We start from the raw sequence: 21,289 nt of genomic DNA on the forward strand, positions 1-21,289 counted from the left end.
TGTTATTTTGGCTGAAATATTTCTGGCATAAATTACTCTCTTATCTTCAGTCCATGAATAAATGTAGCAAACAAACATAGCCTTAAGTCCTCTTCAGTGGAGAGAGCTGATAGAGAATTGCTTTATAACAGGCACTTCCACTCTCCTTTGAATCCCTGGATTTTAAAGACACACTGAAAAGACACACATGTAACTGTAGTATTGCAGGTGGGCATGTCTTGCATCTGAATATTATATTTGTGTCCCTTTGTATAAAAGGCAGGCTATTGGGATGGCGAGTGTTTCTAGAGGGATGATAGCTATGAAAAGAGGGAACAAGATAAGTATGGGTTAGTGTGGAGTCTTTCCCTAATGCGAAGGCCCACTTCCTTTGCAGCTTCAGGCAGGTCCTTAATATTTCTACCTTATGTGCACTGACGTGGGGCTGTGGAGCTCAGTTTAGAGAAGTCCGTGGAATGGCTGAAGATCTTCATACTGTCACTGGTGGTAACTGGAGAAGTGCTGCATACTAAGCTACCGCATTTCTACCCAGTATAAAAATTTTAGAAAAGGGAAATAAATAGGATATGTTTTGGTTCAGTTTGCAGTTTAATGTTGACTTTGCAGGAAAGAAGTGAGATGAGTATGGTAGATCAGAGTTCATGTATTCAAATAAGAGGGTGAGTTTTAACTATGAAGAGTTTTAAGAAATAGCACCCAGTGTTTAGGAAACACCCAGATAAAAAGAAGACTTTTCACAAATCATGCCTAGAATGTTTTTTCTGCAGGTAAACTTTACTTTCTTCTTCTATATCAGCCGAAGGACACATGCATTTTCTGGGATTTTGGGAATGATTTCTGGGGTTTTGGGATTAGACATCAAATTTAACAAGATGATATATGGCTTTGAGGAGACACATTTGATGTACCACTTAGCCTTCCCATAATTTACTGCCTGCCTCTGGTCTCTGGAGGGCAAGGGGTTTATCTGCGTTCCAACTCGACTTTATAAATAGCAAAGCAGGAGAGGGAAAAATAAGCAGGCTGGGGACCTGTCTGCTAAACTGTTATGATATGACGGCAGTGCAGGTAGGTGACATTAAATGCTACTGTCTGCATCCTTAATTGTGAGTTGTCATCACCTTGGCTGTTTGAGGATGATAATGTGTTGTTCATATTCTAGTTTTCTTTTCTTATTTGTAGGATTGTATATTCCAAAGTTCAAATACGTATGTATAATTTAAAAACAAAACCTTGAGTTTGGGGGGGAGTTTATTAGAGAGGAGGAGGAGGGAGGAAAGAAGATGGAAGTGTACCCTGACTGGTTTTGCATTAGGTTAATTTTCCTTCCTCAGAAATGTAGCAAGCTGAGTGTCAGAAAGCCCATATACAAAAGTAGTTGCTGTGAAGACTTCATGAAGATTTAAAAAAAAAACCAAGTGGGCCTGAGAGGTGAGGGAGATCTTGCTCTACAGTCCATTGCCATTTCTGATTTTGCAAATAGCTCTGCAGTGTTGTTTGATCTGTGATTCAGCATAATTTTACCAGGAGAGATTTCTGGCCTTTTACTTTACAGTCAGATTCCTTTGTGGGGCTATTAGGTTGAAAATGCAGTCAAGTGTTAACATTGAACCTGTTTACGTAACCTCCCCCTGCACGGAACCCCTCCAAAACACCCCACTATTGAGGAAGGGAAGGGGAAGCAGGGGACGAGAAGGAAGAGCTGGGGAGAAATAGCGCCTGCTCTGAGATTTAAATAGGTCAAGTCATTTTAGTAAAAAGAAGTTGGGCTGTTGATATAGACCCAACTAGTTAAACTCTCATCAAAGTTCACTTAGCTGCCTTCCAGTGGAGATTGTTGGCCATCGGAAGGGCTGCGAAAGGTGTTGTTACAAAATACTTGAGGAGGAGGAAGGAGGAACAAAGAAACAACTAGACAAGGAGATTATGAGTATTGCGCTTTCAGATTCCTGGTGGCACTAAAATGTGTCGATAATTATTTCAGCATCTACCTTCAGAACACTTTTTGAGTCCCACTTTCCTGCCCTACCCCGTCTTTGTCCCTGTAGGATGCTTGCATATAATATAAATCTAAAGGTTCCTTTTTTTCTTTTTTCAGCTAGCATGTATTTAATTTGCTTTGAATGAGAGCAAACCCAAATCCCAGGGCCTCTGAATAAGGGGGAGTTACAGAGGGGGAACACAATGAATGTGTTAATCCTGTGTCACCCTGTCTTTGAGACACTGTGCTACATTAAATTGATTTTGCAAATGAAAGCTAAAAGCTAAGCAAAAGCCACCAATCTATTTTGCCTAAAAATGATTTTAGTGCTCTTTATGTTCCTCTAAATGACAAACCAATTTGTTACCTGCCTACATAAACATTTGCCTATATTAGCACCAGAAATGTTTTATTTTTATTAGCCCAAACTTTATCTTTTTATGAAGACACAGAGGCCCAATAAAATTAGTGTGCAAATATAATACCCAATTTGCATTTTGCCGTGGTCAGCAGAAAAGCTGAGCAAAATCAATTTGATATTAGGTCAGCGTATACATCAATAAAGCATACGTACTCACAGGACCGTTGTAATGGTCTCTGTAATTTCTACGCTGCCAGAGTAAAGAGATTAAATAATATTAAATGCTCCAAAATAGCTTTGCTTTTAAGAGGAATGTAAAAAGGAAGAGATTTTGGCATAAAATGGCCAATAAAGGATAATAGTTGCACAATCTCTAACTTTAAAACATTGTGACAATGATCTCAGAGGCAGGCTTCCTGCTAAAAGGTCCCAATTCAGCAAAGGTTTTATGCCAACACTTATTTTTAAACCGAACAGAAGTCCATCTAACTAAATCACATATTTAAGCACCTGATACAGTCAGGGCCATAGTTTGAATGAAAATCCGGGACGTTGCCGCGCAGAAGGTCCAGGCACAACGAATGAGGCGTTGCGAAACAAAACCAGTCTGGGCTGCAAATGGGACTATCTTAACGTGGTGGTAGGTGCGGCGAATTGGTGAGCGTTGAGCGCAGCTTGCAGCAGCGCTCTGCCTGCACGGATCCGGTCTCCCGTGGATCCCACATGGGAGCCGAGGTGCTGCCCCTTTCCTTCCCAGCTCCGGGGTGTTGGGGCCCAGCTGGGGACAGGAGACGTGGAAGTGGTCATGAGGCAATGAAAGAGCCCTTGTAAAGGTCTACAGAGCAGCAGAGTGGAGGAAAAGGGGCCGCTTTCCCATTTCTTGGGAGGGGGTATACTTTTTTTTTTCGTGGTGTGGCTAACCATCAGCAATGATAGCTCATGTTTAAAAGACGAACTTTCTACTGGAGCAGGTATCTTGTATGTCCACTCAGTGGGTCAAAATAGGAACCTATTTCTCCCAGGGCAGAAAAAGTATATAAGAATACGTGTCTGACTTTCAGAAACAGGAGTCCAGCCCTTGCTCATCTCTCTGCGGTGCAAATAGCATCATTTTTACCTTCTGTGCCACTTAGTTTCTTTGCACTGCTCACATGAGGTTTAGGAAAGAGGATGATGGGAAGTGACCTGCAAACCAACTGTGAGCAGGCAAGAAAAACTTCTGTTTCTTTGACCCTGCCAAGTCCCCTGGGATTTGGTAGTGACCAAAACGGTGTTCTCTTGCAATGTGTGTTGCTGAGATGTGCAGTCTTACCTAAAATGACATTTGTGACCAGAAGTAGCAAAAATAAATGGAATTAGGTGTTAATCTGGTCTCTCAGGAAAAAACGGAGTATGGTAAATGCTCTTTGGATTTGATTTGCTAAAGCAGTTTAATGTGGTAGAGACCTGGTAGTCAGGACAACAACAGCATCAGTTTTAGCTTTCGAAACAGATGTTACAGTTCTGTTGGACACAGGCAAGCTAAGACAGCAGAGCGAAGTGTAATGCAGTGTTATTTTCTCTGTGGAGCCTTTAACTCCCAGGCTTTTGAATACAAAATGTTGGCAACAGCCTACCTTGTGCTTCAAAAATACCTGAGGAAGAAAGACAATATGGAGCTTATTTGTTTTGCCAGTGGATATACATATCTCATGAAAATAATATGTGGATGTTTAACTCAAATTATTTTTTTGGTGGGGAGGAAGGTTTTTAGGGTGAAGGATTTCTATTTCTTCTGATTAGGGCCTTCTGGTCTTCTATGGAAGGGGTGAAATGTGGGTGGGGAGAAAGGCACGTTTCTCCCAGTGTCCTGTCCGGACTCTGCGGTCCTCTTGGAGAAAGAGTGGAACTCACTTTTGTGTTCTCCTGTATGGGCACCAGTTGAAGGCTTTCTGAGGTAGACTTCTGGGGTCAGATTTACTCCTCCTTTGTACTCCAGGAGCCTTAGTGCTAATTCATAAACTTGCATCATTACCATACCAAGGCTGCAAAATTGAAAGAAGCCACAAATCTGCAATATCTCTGCAGATGTCTTAGAAAGTCTGTTTCTGGTCTGACATGGTAGCAGGAAAGATCCATGATGTTGAGCAAAATTCTGCCTTGGTTCTGTTAGTATTTCATTCTGGTAGTGCAGTTGTGATCCCATATATTTAATATTTCTGCATAAAATTCCAGATGCTTACTATTAAGATACTGCATACAAATAGAGTAGTTTCCATGTTTTTTATAGTAGCATAAAAGTAAAAATAGAATGAAAAGGGCTATATGAATTTGCTGTGTTCCCATGAAGGTTTACATTTTGATCTGGCTGTATTTTTTAGTAGAAAATGTTTTCTGAGGGGCTGTCTTAGCGGTACTAGTGTAGTGGGTAACTAAGAGTGGCAATTGCTGTTTCCCAAGTGAGAGCCTGGAGTGTGGTGCCAGTGAGATGGCTGTAAGCGGTTGGCCTGTACGTACTTACAGCATTAGAGGAGAAGGAACGTGCCTTGAGGGCCAAAGAATGCAAGGTGCTGAAGTTATCACTGTTGTGGTAACTTTAGAGCCAGAAGAGATACTGAGGTTGTGTTCTTTATTTTGACTAGCACCTCTAGATCTACGCAGGTTTGGCCAAGAGGATTCTTCTCTGCAGCAGAGCGATGGGATGGCGGTGGCTGGGCTATGAGGGCACAACATGCGGTGGAAGATTGCTTAGGCCCCAGCTGAATTGTTAAGCCAAGGCCTTCAGAGGGGAACAAAAATGTTTGGTTCAGTCCTCAGGATACTTGCTGGAAGGGGGGGGGGAGGGGGAAAGAATCCTGGAAATCCTCCCTTCCAAAACTCAGCAAATATTCATCAATCTTTTTTTAATGCTTTTAAGATGGAGTGCTATGGCAGTTGGAGGGATAGACAGTACCCAAACAGACTACAGTTCTCTGTGTTTCCAGAACTGGAGAAGTCATGGCTAAATGCAGTGTGCTTTTCTGTAGCTTTGCTCATGTGCTTTTGGCATCTTCTGAGCAAAGTTATACACTTCTAATCTTTTTAAATTTAAATTTTGATTGATCTTTTCGATCCTGAAGTAGAAAAAAAGATGTCTTCGCCATCTAAGATTTAAATTAAAATGTGAGATGATGTCTTGCTGTTGTTGCTGTATTCAGCATCAGTAAAGAAAAGAGAGTATGAAGCATCATTTGTTTTACCCTGAATATTGTAGCCTGATAGTAGTCACCCTTTTCTGTCTGTGTTTTTTAGGCTGTATATAACTACTGAGAGCGAGAGGACAATACTGTTGCTGTTTGGACTAAGGAGAATATTTAGAAGTGTGTGCATGTGTATTTAGCCATTCTTTTTATTACAGAATATTATGGAGAATAAGACGGATATGCAAGGCTGAATATATGATTTCCAGAAATACCAGTGGTATGTCTGGATAGACTGGTGATAATGTGACAGTGTTGGGTATGGGTTTGGGCTAGGAACCTAGTCTGTAAATAAGGCATGCTCTGTGCAAGCTGGATACAAACTTTCCATCTCAAGTTCTTAGGTGTTATGATATTAAATATGAATTAAACTTTGGTCCAGTCGCTACTCTTTGTTCCCTGGCAGCTTGGATTGCGGGAAGTGTTTGGTGCACCTTGTCCCACGAGTTGGCTGATGGGCATCCATACTGCCTCATGCATTCGCTGTTTCGCAGCGTTTTTAGAGTACCTGGGTTATGATAGAAACAGACCAGTGGACATTGACTGCTCGGCTGTCAGTTTAGTTTCTTCCCACGTGCTTGCAGAGCCTTGTGTATGAAGCTGAACCTTGATGGATCTAGGAAGTATTTAGGCAGGGACTTTTACTTCCCAAAGTAACTTTTACCAGATTTACCCACATTTGAAAGACACCGCTGAATCTTCTAGGCTTTCCAAGTTACATTAAAGGTATATGTTTTTTCAAAATGTTAACAGGAACATTTACAAAAATGTTTGTTTTCTTTGTAGATGTACATATTCTGATATCCAAACACCGAAAATGACTGTAAAAAAATTGACAGGACTCACTATTTTGTTCAGCCCAAATACTAGAAAGCATTACACATGTGCAGAGGCATACATGCAGTGTGCTATTTTATGTTTCTGGATGAATAATGCAAGATATTACTTAAAACAAAGAAAAAGATTTATAGAGGTACTCTTTGACTTGACAAACTGGGAGAAAATACATCTGCTACAAGAAGATGGACAACCATCTCCACGTGTGTTCATTTTGAGCGCTGTACATCTAGGAGCCTGTGTACTGTGGAGCGATCTGTTCCGTACATGATTGCATCCTGATACTCTGCAGCAAGTGTACTGGGGTGGAAAGTGATGCTTCTGGGACTGTGGACCAAGGCAGAGTGAAGTTGCTTGGTACTGTGCCCAGGGTGGTAATATGATGCTCTTCAATCCCCCGAGGAAGCAGCCAAGAATGGTCCCAGTTTGCACCCACTGTCACGTTTTGCAGTGATTTGGAGCAGCTTTGCACTGGGCCCTAAATAGGGAAAGCTCTTTCCAGCTCCAGAGGAGGATGAGCTGACTAATGGTTTTAATAACTGTTATGAAGGGCAAAGCATAAGTAACAAAAATGTCATAAAAAAAGCATATCCTCCCTCTAGAAGACTTCCAAACCCGTTCCAGCTCCAAATGGTAGCAGTCATGTTGCTGAGCATCATTTTTGTGCTGAGCTCCTGTCCCTTTAATGGTAATGCTGTTTTTCCAAGAAAGAAGAAAATTCTTCTCCTGTTGCAGAAGTGATTCTAGGTTTCTCCTTTTGCCCATTAAACCTGGTTTGCTGATTTATCTTCTTCCTCCCACATTACTCAATGTTAATGCAAATGATGTGGGGGGGGGGCATCAACTTCTAGCTGACAGTGTTGTGTTTCTTTCTGCTGCCTCCCACTTTTCTTCTGCAGACAGAATTGACCCCACCAGCTGCTAGGTTTGTCAGAGACATTCTTTCTTGTATTTCTTTGCCTCTGGGGCTCAACAACACCAGAGAGGACTTCAGCTAGCCTATGAAAGAGCAAATGAATGGCTGAGTTACAGGGTGAGCAGCTGTAGGACATTTAGAAAAGCTAATGAAATTAATAATAATAATAATAATAATAAAGGGAGACCTGCTGAGATCTGTTGTCCAATTGCCTCCTGAGAAGAACCAAAAATGTATTGATTATTCCTGTGCTGCTGTTAGGTGTGATTTGCCATTGGGGGTGCTGAGCATTTTTAAGAATCAGGAAATTAAAAAAATAATTTGAGCATAGTTTCAGGGACCCCAAATATCTTTGAAAATAAAAATCTTTGTTTGGGTATGTATGTAATGCATGTATCTAATTTAAAAAAAAATCATCTTGGATTTAGTTTCCAGTTTCCTTTCAGTATAAAAACTTTCTATTTCACAGCAAGGACTTAAACTCTTTCTGGCAATTGGGTCCTGCTGTGTTTAGTATTAACCCTGCTGCGTGTGTGTTCAGATCTAGATAAGATGTCTAACTGAGGTCCTGACCTCATATGGTCTTTAAAATTCCCAGGACCCATGTTGAAAGGGCGTAATTTTTATTTCCTGTTTGTTAAATACTGTCATTGCACAAACAGAGAAAACACCCTGCTTGACCCATGCAGCTTACAGCAATTTACAGCTAAGGCAAGAGGCCAAAGTAGTGTGGTTTGAATACGGGGGGATTAAGCCATGTTAAATTCAGCGTGGTGTAGGATCCAAGTCTCCCTTCCACCTAGCTGTAATTTGAAGCGAAGCTGGCACGTTTTCAGCCCCTCCCGGAAAAAGGCTGCCTGGTGCACYGCTAGCCAGCTTCCAAGCTCCACCGCTGAGGTCTCTGCGTTTTAATGCAGCAGGGCCGGTCATTTCCTTAGCGTGCTTCGTGCATTTGTTACCTCTCCTCGCTTTTAATTCTGCTCCATTTTCCCTACTTTTTTGGTTTTGAATGTCTCTTTCAGCCAGGGCAGATGCAGTTCCAAATGGTAAGGAGAGAGAAAAGAGCCGCCCCTTAAACCACCAGCGCAAAGCCCGCACTAATAAATGTCATTTGTTAGCGCTTTATGTGGCGCGGCTAAGGCTTGTATCAAGTGTAATGCAGGGTGCAATTGGCTTTACGATGTGAGTGGACCCCCACTGTTCTTGCTGTCGCCCCGGGGAGACATTTATCACAAGTGAGAGAGCAATTACAGTGCAGTTAAACTCACTGTAGTAAATCTCCGTTTTTAAAAAGAGAGCTAACTTTGTTGTTGCAGGTTTGGCTGTGTGTCATTAGTTTTGCCACCCTTGTGCAGTCTGCCGTGTGGCCTGGTGCGGAGACCCAGTGACGCTGCCTTCTTTAATTATAGATTGTGCTTATTTATAATGTATGACCAATTTTAATAAAAGGATATGCTTTAATATTAATGGCCTTTTGTGTCCCACATATGGGACCCAGTTTAAGGATCTTTGTCTCTCTTTTTTTCCCTCTGTCCCCCGCCACCCTCCTCTGCTGCAGCGAACCTGCGTCCGGGTGCTGAACAGAAAGTGGTGTTCATCACTGCACGRGTCCATCCTGGGGAAACTCCGTCCTCCTTCGTGTGCCAAGGTGAGTGCCTCGGCCTAATGGTTTTGTAACAAAATGGAAATGGCGAGTACAGTGAAATCTGTTTTCCTGTGGATCCGCTTGTTGGGTTTGCATAACTTCGTGGGTCTGGCAGAAGGCTGAGTTCGCATGACAGCTTCTTCCACAGGGAGGACRTTGGCAGAATTTATCCCCTCTACCCAGCTGCGTGTCTTCACGAAGGCAGCAGGAATATATTATCTCCGAGTCTTCTGAATATTTGTTAAATTTGGTCAAAATTGGACAATGGGCTCTGAAGTTATTGAGGAAGAACTGGCAGTCTAACACGCACACATGCAATGTGATCACGTAAGGCTCCTTTCCTTAGGAAAATGGGCTGGAAAAGCACCGGAAGTGGTGCTCTTAAGTACTTATTTTACTTGCTGGGTACTATCTTCAGCATCTTCTTCACTGCGAAGCAGTCGCCCTAGTTCTCCAGTTTAATTCTCTCTTTCTCTGAAGCTGCTGTTCTGAGGAACACRGATCCCGGTGTCTGACAGCTGTTCTCTGCACAAAGCATTCCTGCTAAAAATAGAAAGCAAATTGCCCAGCTCATATTTGTAAAGAGTTGTAAATCTCCAGCTTGTGGGTACAAATAAATAAATAATCCTGCCATGTGTTCGTATAACTTCATTGTATAGGTCTGAAATATTGTACTTACGGTATGTGACTTTCTGTGGTGGTAAATTGTTGATGGTGTAAATCAACATAACTTCCCTGAAGCCAAGGGAATGTGCTAATTTACTGCATCAGCTTGGATCTGGCCCTGCCTAGCCAATGAGTTGCATCAATCACAGCTTATGCAGGGCTTATTACGCTGGCTGCTTGTAACGGCGCAKATTGATTTGTGGCTGGCCCTGTTGGTACCTAAAGGCCTCGGTGGGGAAGGGCTGGCAGAGCTTYGTGGCCTTCTCTGTACATCTCCTCCTGGCAAGGTCTTGCGCCTGGCATCTCCCTGAAGCAAAAGGTCAGCAGCTGTCACTCTGGCCTTCGGAGCCCTAGGGGCTCACGGGCCACGAGCCTCTTCTTGCAGGCCCGTGGAGTGGGGAAGGTAAAAACCCATCCTTTAATAAAACAACATCTCAGACTGCGAGCAGGAAAACTCGGCGAGCTTCCCGTCTCCTATGGTGGCTTAGTCAATGCAGGGCATTATAGTGCGCATGGTGTTTGTTAATGAATATGGATTTTTAATTGGATGCTTTGATCCTGTTCGTGGCTGCTGGCATAGCCCCGTGAAATGAGGGCTGAGGCATGCTGCTGAGGTGGTGCTTTGTAAATGACTTTTTTTTTCCTCTTTTTTTTTTTTTTTGATAATGGAGAGTTTATTCAAAAGAGGAGTGAAAAAGAAACGTGAAAAAACGGGTGGCACATTTAGCCTGACGAAAGGACTGGATGGAAGTCATGCTCTGATTGTCCCTGAGAAACTTTGTGTTTTGTAAAAAGAATTAAAACAAAAAGAGAGGGGAAAAATCAGAAAAACGAAGAAGGAGGGGGTCAGTCTTGGAGAAGCACATCAGAAACTTGCTGTGACTGCAGTTATAATGCACGCTTGACTCGCTTGGAAATGCACAGATCCGAAGGCACAGACCTCTTCTGTGCATTGGGCCATTCTACCCAGTGCAGATGAAGCTGCCTTGTGTGTATAATTAGTGTCAAGACATGTAGAAATGGCACGCATTTCAAGGCCGTTGCTGTGTTGTTTCTAGCACTGCCAAATGTGAAATTGGGTGCTTGCTCCATCTTTGGAAACTTTTGTAGGGGAGGGTCAAAAGGAGGGATGAAAAGGATCGCTTTGGCAGTAAAGTGAGGGCACAATAAGGAATTTTATTTTGGGAGTCTTGGGAAGTATTTTGGCAGAGTTAGATGTTACAGATTTAATATCCAAATGCAAGCCCAATGAGTATGAAACGTCAAAATTTTGTTTTGTGTGTGTGTACAGTTAAGCACTTTCTTCTGGATTGTCTGAAGTGATTATGCTCACCACCTGAAGTCTTAAGATATGGAAGCTAATCCCAAAGATTCCCCAGGGGCATGCAGCATCTCATATATGGAAGAGCAGAACTGTGACCGCCTAGGCTGGGAGAACTGGCCAATCGAGGAATCAATCATGAGTTACGAGCTTTCTTTTTTGTTTTTCTATTCTTCAATGGATTTTGGATTTCATTCAGTTCAGGGTCTGTCTTCTGTTTTAAGGCCCTAAGCTCATGCCTAACTCCTTACTCTTCTTTTTACCTGTCTTTGGGCTAGCCAAGTGTCTTCCTGCTCTCTTTGGCCTGCTTTCTGCTAAGGATTTATAGCTACATATAGCACTAGCACCAATTTCTGGTGGCCTGACACAGGCTATCTACTGTATCTTCCATTCTGATTAGGCAAGATACTCTGAGAAGAAAGTTAGCTAGCCTTGATCCATCAGTATATACTTGGTCCTGACCATTCATTCTCTATCTTACCACAGGTGAGATCTAATCAAGGATCTTTATGGTCTTTTCCCAGAGATGCACAAGGGCCTTTCCCCACTCAGAGTTGTATTGTTTCTGTCTCATCCTTGTTCATATTCTACTATAAAGAACCCACTTAAAACTGAGTTTTGGATATAAATACTTCTTATTCTTGCAGATGTGCAAGTATTGTAGACTTGGATGCACACCTCTGTCTCTTTAGAGCTGTGAAGTGCCAGCAACAGTAGCCAGACCTCACTAGACTCATTAGGTATCTCATCCAGCAGTTAAAAACAAGTGCTATAATATTTCACGCTTGGTGCGGCTGCTGAGCTGTAGCTGCCTTCCTTAAAAGGCAGACAAAACCCCAAAGGGCCTCTTCATAGGAAGATGGATGAAGAACGTTTTGTTTCTGTTTTGGACTTTTAAGTGTTATTACAACGCTTCAGGTTAGCCTTTTTAGGAAGTTTTTTTGCTAGTTCTTAACTGCTTGTTGTGAAGCTCAGGGTCAGAGATGGAGAGTTAGTCACCAGGGAGTGTATTCATACCGGGGAGTATATTCGCATGAGTAGCCTTTACATCCAAAGGTAGGATGTGCTCTACTCCTTGGGCTGTGATGGTCATCATTAGCATTGATGCTTGTGTCATGTTCAGGGAAGAGCAAGTAAGAGTAGGGTCTAGGATGAATGTTACTCCATCACTTTTTGGTTTGCTCTTATACACCATTTTCTAGCAGTGACTGGAGTCACTGCTGCTCCTGGAGGGCTTTTTTAATGCAACACAGAACAGTGAGAGTTCATCTTACAACTCAAATTCATTTCTCATGGACAGTTTAAATGAGAATTACAGATTTCTAAGTGGTCTTTCTGAAGTTGCGGTTTTGGATTTTTTTTTCCTTTTTGGACATTTTTTTCCTCACTTAAAAACAGTGGGTTTTTTTTAAGTAAAAGTATGCTATTTTCTGCCTTTCTTCCACATTGTGTCATTAAGGCAAATAACTTATTAACTCTTACAAATAGGGTCAGATGTCAGATAATGCACATATATATATATATGTATGTGCGCGTATATACCTGTGTGTGTGTAAAATAAAATCCATCTACAAGTTCTTACCCTCTAAAAACTGATGTTTAGCCAACTTTCCCAAGGCTTGGATTTCATCTTATTGCCAAGTTCTGGCAAGAAGAGTAAGCTTGCAATAAGAGTAAGTATTTTCCAATATTTTCAGTCTTATTTGCCTGCCTTTGGCTACTAGTGGTGGTTTTGTTGTTGTGTTGTTGTTGGTTTTTTGGGAGAGGGATTGTTTTTTGGTTGTGCTTTGTGGGAGATGGCAAATGCCCCTCATTATTCATGCACATGAAGGACTGTAGAAGACATCTGGTGACCAGCATGTTTAACTTTCTCCTGTATGCTTTGGCTTTTCCCAGCAGTCAGCAATTGCAAACTATAACATGTCTGGATGTACTTATACATGTAGTTTCCTCATAGACTTTGCATGTTGTGTTAGTAGGCTGTCACCATTTGTCTTTTTTGTAGCACATTTGCCAGTGCGACATATACCACACCATCTAAATCCAAAAATACAAATTTGTACCCTAAGCATTTTGCTTTAATATAGTCTGCCAGGCTGGGAGCCCAGAACGGAAGACCCAGTGTGAGAGGGAGGGAGAAGGATCCCACAGCTGTGTTTGCAGATGCCGAGCATCTTGTGCTAAGTGCAATTTGACCTGAAGCTGACCTTGAAGCTTATGGGCTGAATAGCCATTAAGAAGAAAATATAAGGAAAACAGACACCTGGGACTCCTATCCATCAGAATTGGAGCAAAAATGATTTTTCAATCAATCTCTTTTCATTACAGCTGTTTAAATGAATGCCCCCTCTTGCTTCACCTTAAATCAAATTATATGAAATGAAAAAACAGGCTACATGGGGCAGTGTCTTTTGGTTTTCTGTTAACGTTCTTGGTCTGTGTTAACCCACACCCTCTTGCCAACAGAGGGCAGAAAAATCTAAAAGTTTTGGTACAAATTTTGATAAATTTAAAGAATGGGGTGGAAGTGGCCAGGCTCTGCTGCACAAAGACAAGTCTCCTGCCGGCTCTCATGAGTACTGTTGTTGTACAGTCACTCACTGGGCAGGTGGAAAATTGAACTTGTTCTTCATGTGACTTAAGGTGCTCTCTTTCTCCCTCCAAGTGCTATGAAGGATTTTACTCCTGCAGAGATTCCAAGGTGGCCTCTTGAAAGCGATGGCAGTTCTCTGGTTTGCTTCATAGAGACTGTGCCTTCAAATTGGCCCTGTAGGATCCCTGAAGGAATTAGTAAGAGAGTGAAGTTGCTACAACCAGATGGGGATTTTTTTTTTTTTCCTCCGTGGAAAAGGTATGTGTATGTGTGAAGGAAGTAATTTTCAAACTTGTTGCTCCTCCTTGGAATTGCAGCCTTTATTTTATTATGAAGAAAAAGGAGGAATAAACACTGTCTGGGTTAAAAGCTGCTTTCCTGCTTCCTTCACTTAAACGTAAATCTTTGAGCATTAGGGCAAGAGCAAATACAGCTAATGAAGCCTTACATGTGAAAAAGACCTTTCTGAAGTAGCAGAGGTGATGACCTTACTTAGCTGTTTCCAGGGGATGAATTTCTCCTAAAGAAATGAAATAGAGTTCTGCAAGCAGTGGTGTAGGATGCTTCTGTAACAAACGCTGTACTGGAGAAAACACTGAGCCTAGAAATTGCCTGTTGTCATGATGGGGGACCCTCAGAACCTCCCCCGCGTTCTCTGCTGGACTTCACCTCAGACTGAATTTGCATTTGAATAAATGCATGGGTTGCATCTGTTGTCACCTTGTTCTAGGTAGTTAATCTGTTGTGTTCTTCCTTCCAGCAAGCCAAACCTTTATTGCACAGCTGTATTTCCTGCCACAGGAGGAAACAAAATAGGATTCCACATAGTGTGGATTTTATACATGCAAGTTTGTTTTATATGTACTACTGTAAGATCTTAGTTCTCTCTTTCCTACCAAATGGAAGAGATTGGAAGTAAATCCTTATMCTCTCCTGGCTACTTTTAGACTGGAAGAAGGGAACACTTCCATGTATACCAAGGCTTAGCTCTGATTTGGCTTTGGATGCAGGCAGCAGATCTGCATGCGCTCTCTGGTGTAGAAATGCCCTTTGTGGGGACATTGCCYGTGTGTGTTTGTGGGCCTTAGCTCTTCTAATGCTGAAGAGAACTGAGCTAAACCGAAGCTCTACTTTCAGGGAACTTTATACTCCCTTGGCACCCCAAAGGTACAAAAATGCCCAATTTCCATTCCCTTTCAATATTTACTGTACCCTTTGCAAACCTCCCCTTGCAGGTGCAGCCCACAGGAAAAGGCACCTGCCCTTGCGCAGCCTGTGTGTTCCACCCAGAAGTGACTGCTCTCGCTCAAAACAAGGAGCTAAACTTTTATGTAAAACGAATGGTGTTCTGCATGCACAAGATAAAATTCTGTGGGGCAAGAGGGGATGGGAACACTCCCCTTCTGTTCATTTAGCCACGACTTAGCACTTGCAGGCAGAGCAGGARCATGGTGAACAGAAGCTGCAGTTTATGGTCTCTTTTATAGGGGTTCAGGAAACCAAATGATGAGAAGCAGACAAAGACAACAGAATTCAACAGCCCAACCATAAAATGAGCTGCAGGGCTTTCTTAAAGTTGTTAGACTGCATTCATCCTTCTTTCTAAGATTTTTTTTTTCTTTTTTAAGTGCACAGCTCCTAAGCTTTAATACAAAGGGAAACATACTCTCTTCGATTTCTAAAGGAGAATGAAAAACACTATTGTCTGTCCCTTGTAAATCTCCTGGATGGGATTTCAGTGTGAAGTATCCCATGAGAGAGAGAGAGGTTGTTCTGAGAATATAAAACATCCATATTGGAGTAATGGAAATAAAAGCTCCTCTTAAGTTTGTGTTGATGTAAATAGACCGTTAGAAGAATTTCTGCTACCCAAAGTGACATGAGCTGTTGCAAGACATCACACATTTTCAGTCATATCACTGTGGTGTCAGGCACGTATGAGAAGTTACAGAACTGGTTTCCTGAGCTTGAGGTAATTTTTAATGAGGTTAAATCTCCCTGGCTATATAGCAATGTGTTTCACTCTCTTATTCAGAAAGCGTACCCAGTATGCTAAGGAAATCCTGCACAGAAAAGAAGGCGCGATAATGCCAGGCGAGTGTTAGGCCTGAGCAGTTGCTGACAGCCATGGTCTGCTAAGGGAAGAAGTAATCCTCAGCTTTTGTGACTTTTTAATGTATAGTAGAGCCCCAGAAAGCTAGGCTGCTCCAGAGGGAGGAACTGGGGAGTCTGGGCAGAAGGCTGTCGTGTGGTTAAGGGGAAGAGAGCTGAGAGACCTTTTCCTACCAACAGCAGAAGTTGCTGTCGCACCTCTTCCAAACCCCGGTAGCAGGGGGAAAGGAAGATCAAACTCACCAGACCTCTCCCGCCGAGCCTAGCCCTGCACGCCAGCCTTGTGTCTTCAGTAGGAGGCATGGATCAGTTCAAACTCCTCATCCGTGGGACAAGATCAGCTTTGCCTACACAGCTGAGAAATATCAAGTGGCTTTTTTTGATTCAGTTTTCCCTTTGCCCAGGGCAGGCCTTTGACTACCTCTGCTTAACTAATCCCCTTTACAATAATCAGAGATCTAAAGGAGTCCTTGGTCTTCAAGAGAGAATTGAAAAAGGCTTCACTATTCAACATCAGGCAAATTTGGTCTGTCTCTGGGTGGGATTGCCCAATTAATCTAAAACATACTGGTTTGGCAATGTTTCTTGACTGCTCGTACTTCTGAATAACATTAGCTTGAAGATCATTTCCTCCCAGCTCTAACCAATCTGCCACTAAGGCACAGCGTGTCATCTTTGTAACAGCACACTGACACTTCACGGATGTTTGAGGATGGGAAAGAGAGAAAATACCGATTCAGCTGAACTTAGGGTCACTTGACTTTCCTGAATATGGCCTCTTTTACCCCCCCCCCCCACTGGAAACTGTAATTCAGGTGGATTTTGTTTATCCAGGTCTTCCCGGTTATCAGTAGTCCTCGTAGATCAGGACTGTTTTTGGCGTGCATTGCTCTGCGTGGCCATGGGCAGCAAGTCCTGCACTTTCAAGGAGTAGTGGATGTATTATGCCTGTGCAACACAGCTTCTCTGGATCCAGCTGGGAGAGCAGGCCCRCTGGGAAGTGCTGGCTAGATGCAGTGCTCATGGCATTGCCAGCTGAGTCTGTGGCTGTGCAGCAGTCCAGTTGACCAAGAGCAGGTTTCTCCAAGGAACTGGACTTTGCCTGTATGGGTCAAACACTGCCTGAGCACCTGCTGCTAGGAGGGGAATCCCAGACAGAAGTCTTGAAGTCCTGCCCCTGTTGGAGTTGGACTAGGGCATGAATATACAAAAATAAGACCAGTGCTGTAAAGGTCACAGGGAGTTGGGGGTTGACTTTAGATCTCATTTGCATGGCTCTGTTGTTAAYGAAAAAGGAATGGCTCCTAGTAAGTGACCATCATTAATTCTGAGGAATCCAAGGGGTGAGCTGAAGCCCTTCCTGCAAGTGCAACAGTGTGCGAGATTTGTACTGATCAAGCTGCAGGTGTTGTAGCAATGTGTCAGGTTTCACAATTAGGAACCTCTTCTAGTTTTTATACTTTTCTTTAAGCCTTTTCCATTCTCCTTCAATAGTGTCCCAGCTCTTCCTCACAGCTGATATTAATCTTGCTGGTCTATTGTTTACGGCTTTGTCTTCTGACCCTTTGTTCTTTGCCTGCCCTGGCTCGGTTCAGCTGAATTGATTTTTTTGTTTTCATTTTGTTTTCAGTTCTTTTGTCTCTGAGGTGCCCTGCACTTGCCTTCCTGCTCCTATCGCACTGCTATAGCTGCTGCTCTCAGGAGCCAGCATTCATGTGTTACTAGGACTTGGCTGCTGGAAACTTTTCTTTGACACAAGGGCACCTGGGTGAAATTCCTCCTCTGCCCCTGCACAGATTGCTCACGTGCTCTGTGTCTGTCTGATGCAAGGTATTATGTACAAGTTTATAGAAGGCATGGCTCCTTGACTTCTGCATCTGACAGAGGGAAGGGCCTAAAACTCATTTGGAGGGCAAGAAGAAGAGGCTTTGATGAAAGTAAACTTCAGCCCTGAAGAATGGCTCTTTAGAGGCTTTCTTTGCTCTTTCAATACAGTCCTGCTGCTTTCGACTCTCAGAGGACTGAGAGGAGGGGTAGCAGGGCACATGCCACTGCCAAAAGGGGACACACATGCTTTACCAGCCCTGCTTAATTTTAGCTAGCAAGAAATGTAGGCACAAATTTCTTTGCTTTGACCCTAATGCTTGAGCAAACTTTTATTAAATACCTTGTATACAGGAAGGAGAGCATGGATCTGGGACAGTGTTAAACAGTGGCATGGCTCCCTTAGAAAGTCACCCTCCCCAGGAAGGTTTATTCTGTAGAGTGACAAATGTGGCCCTTAAGTGACATTTTCGAGACATGCCCTGGAGTGCCGAGTTCAAGGATCAGGTAACTTATTACTTCTCTAGCAAATGATGATGCATTGCCGGTATCCGTGCTCTGATTTGGCAGTTACAGTTTTAGTCTCTGCTGCTGCTAAGTGTAGACGATAGTTAGAGATGGTTTAAAAAATGATTGTTTTGTAATTTTTTTAAATGCTACAGTTTTTCAAAGAGAATGTTTTATTTACTTGAAATATTTTACAAACCCACTTTTATTCTTTGCTCATTTTCTCTTCCTCTCTTTTTTTCTTCTTTTCCTCCCCACCTTTTTTGTCACTGTACCACTGAGGGATGAAAGATGAGGGGGTGAAAAAAGGAGGAAACCATCAAAGAGCAATATCTATTTCAGTACTCAGAGTTAAAAAGGGAGGGGAGAAAAAGTCTGTGGGACTTTTTAGGACAAAAAGCTTTCACTTCAAAAATTTCCAGGCAGTGGTACAGCCTGTAGGCAAATTATTACAAAGCTGGACCCCAACTTTGTCAAACATAAACTAGGTCTTTGGCTGATTACAGACCAGATGTAGTACAAGCAACAACAGCAGGGCAAGTTCTCATTTTCCATGGYTTCCACCTACCCAAAAGGAGCCATTTCTAGCATCAATGAAAAATTTGAGTCCTCGTGCTTATTACACCTCTGCTTCTGTGATGACTTTTTTAGGGCACTAATCTCCATTGTGCCAATCCTCTTACAAACACCAGTGCCTGGTGTCATGACAGCAGTGTGAGAATGGGAGGAKGCTAATTCCCTGGCCTAGAACAAGCCATTTGCCCTCATCTGAGCTTTAACCATCGTCCATCAAATGAGGAAGTCTGTGGCRGAATCAAGAGTGGAGTTGGAAAATGCCATGAGCCAGCCTTCTCCCAAGCACGAWCTTTTCTAAGTTGGGTCTGTCTTCTACTCTGTGTTTTCCTGGGTCAGAACTGTGATTGCACTAGCTCACTGCAGGCAGGTTGCCTGTTCTGTCTTGTGGACAACATCAGGTAGGTGACTGGCACCATCCTCAGTTAACAGACCCCTGCATTGGCTTTGAACTCTTGCACTGTGCGTGTCAGTCTGGGATCTCAGGACCTGATGTGTCCAGTAACACGCTTTCCTTTGCCCTCCCTTCTGAGGTCTGTATCTTTTATGCAGCAAAAGCGGCTGTTTATTAAAGTTAGATATCTTCTTGTAGCAAAGATGTTAAAATTCASTCTGACTATTCAAGGTAGAAGTTAGACAGTCTTGGCTCGTGGTTATATGTGAACTCTGATTTTTTCTCCTCCTCATGGCAATGTTCCTAATGGCCAAGGATATGAGGGAAATAACACCTTGACATTAGCTTATGTGGTCACAGTGCTGCCAGAGTCTAAACCCATTGCTGCAAAGTGCTTGGGGAGAGCTTCTGTCTGAGGGCTTGCCTGCACTTGAGAGTTCATTTGCATTTGAGGCAGGCTGCGAATGTAGAGTGCAGTAGATTATTTCTTGAGCAATTCTTATTCTGGAACAACAGCACCTTATTCCTACTTAGCTTAATATGCTTCAGAGCATCTTTTGCAATAAGGCTGTCTCCAAACAGAATTTCTTTTTTTCTTCTCCTTCTCTTCTAAAACAGCAACAAACCCTCTCCATGCTTAGAGGATCCTTGAAAGTTATATTCTGCTAACTTCCTCTCCTGTGCTCTTTAGATGGAAACATGTACTTTACACCCTCCTGGAGAATTTTACCTYTTTACAAGCAGAGATGTCAGTTGCTTGTGGCTGCACTATTCATGTGAGAACTGTTTGGTCACTCAATATTCCCTCTTCAGTGCTAATTACCATCACCTTTAGGATCTCTAGTGCAGCTCCATTTTCACAGCAAGATTTTCTCTGGAGGGGAGGTGGGGGCTTACAAGATATTGTGCTGCTTAGCAGCCTGGAGCACATCTTTACTGACAGGGGTGGCCCTAATTTTTTTCTGTGGAGCTTGTTCTTGCTGGGATGCATACATTGTAAATAAAAAACAGGTCCATCCCCACTTGTGAGGGGCAGAGCTGAGCAGTTGCAATTTTTTTTTTCCTTTTCTTGCTCACATAGAGACATGTTTTATTTATTTATCTATTTATTTATTTTTTAAGTTTTCCTCTGCTGGAGCCCAGTAGAAGTAGCTACCCAAAAGTCCCCTCCAGCAGCACTGGAAGCAACTTCCAGATACACAACTTTCATCTCAAATTCAAGGGTAGAATATTCAGATGCAGCCAGCATTTTCTTGGCTATCGGATCTTCCCAGAGGATTAGGTTTTTGTTTAATGAATCATTCCTTGTCTTTCTTATCCAGTCTGGTCAGCTCATGAGTCACACAGAAGTAGTCCAGGTGTTGCATATAGTCCCTGCTTTCATTGTCTTCCAAGACTGAAGTCTCTGACTTTGCTGTGCAAATGGACTTCTATGTTTCATTTCAGTTTTGACTGTTCTTTGAGGATGATCAGAGCCACTCAGCCTCCACCACCAACTTGTATCCAGGGGAAATGGATGTAGAGCTACTTTTCTCTCGAATGCTGTTTGTTTTACTCATGTGGTGCTTTTGGATGTCTTTTTGAGGTGCAAACCCTGAGCAGACAGAGAGCTCACACTAGCTTCAGGGAGAAGGTGGCCACCTCTGGGGTAGAACAAGACAGCTGACAGCTGAGGTCACCTTTCTTATGACCAGGAGGCAGCTGCAGAGAAGAGTAAAGAAGCTCTTTATTGAATTATAAAGAGCTTTTCTCATTTTCTCAGGTTTGGCATATGATGGTTGTCCATTTTAGAAGTGCCACTTTAACAGGTAACACCAGCACTGCATAATGCATATGGGCTTTGCTGTGCCCCGCTTTACTCCAGGAGGCTTACAAGTGACTTTGAGTGGGAAGAGGTGAGCTGGGCTGCCTTACACCTATTTAGTTGATTTGAATGGAAGGATAGAAAAATCCTATAAAAGTGAAGCGGTATAAACTGCAAACCTAGTAAAGTAGAAATCAATGAAGCAGTCAAAAGGTGCCATTATAGCTGGCTCAGTGTAAGTTTTCACATATCAACAGTAACAGAAAGCGACTGCTTTGCTTGTCCCCATAGGGGGAATGAGGGCAAATAATTGTACGGGTTTTTTATAGGAGCAGGCTGTCAGCTGCAACTGTGAGGAGCTGGGGAAGATAGGAGTGCAGCATCTTTGTACATGAGTGGCAAAGTACCAGCCCTAGTAGAGGGTAGCACCTGGGGTTCACTTCTGAGGGGTGCATGACCTGGTATATGCGCTAGCTCCTCTTATCAGTTGAGTGGGCTAAACTTCTGAGCTAGAGCACATGAACATGCAATGTGGGC

The 21,289-nt window shown here is 42.8% G+C and overlaps 1 protein-coding gene across 1 annotated transcript in view; it reads left to right on the top strand.

Moving 5' to 3' along the window:
• The window catches only part of AGBL4 (ATP/GTP binding protein like 4), a 950,635-nt gene that overhangs the window by 713,601 nt on the left and 215,745 nt on the right, over positions 1-21,289 (top strand). Inside the window, exon 7 of the mRNA XM_026086666.1 lies at positions 8,872-8,961. Within this exon, the coding sequence (XP_025942451.1) occupies positions 8,872-8,961 (90 nt within the window). The remainder of the gene's footprint in view (positions 1-8,871; positions 8,962-21,289) is intronic.

Source organism: Apteryx rowi, unplaced genomic scaffold, assembly GCF_003343035.1.
Source record: "Apteryx rowi isolate R43461 unplaced genomic scaffold, aptRow1 scaffold_7, whole genome shotgun sequence".
NCBI classification, from domain to species: domain Eukaryota; kingdom Metazoa; phylum Chordata; class Aves; order Apterygiformes; family Apterygidae; genus Apteryx; species Apteryx rowi.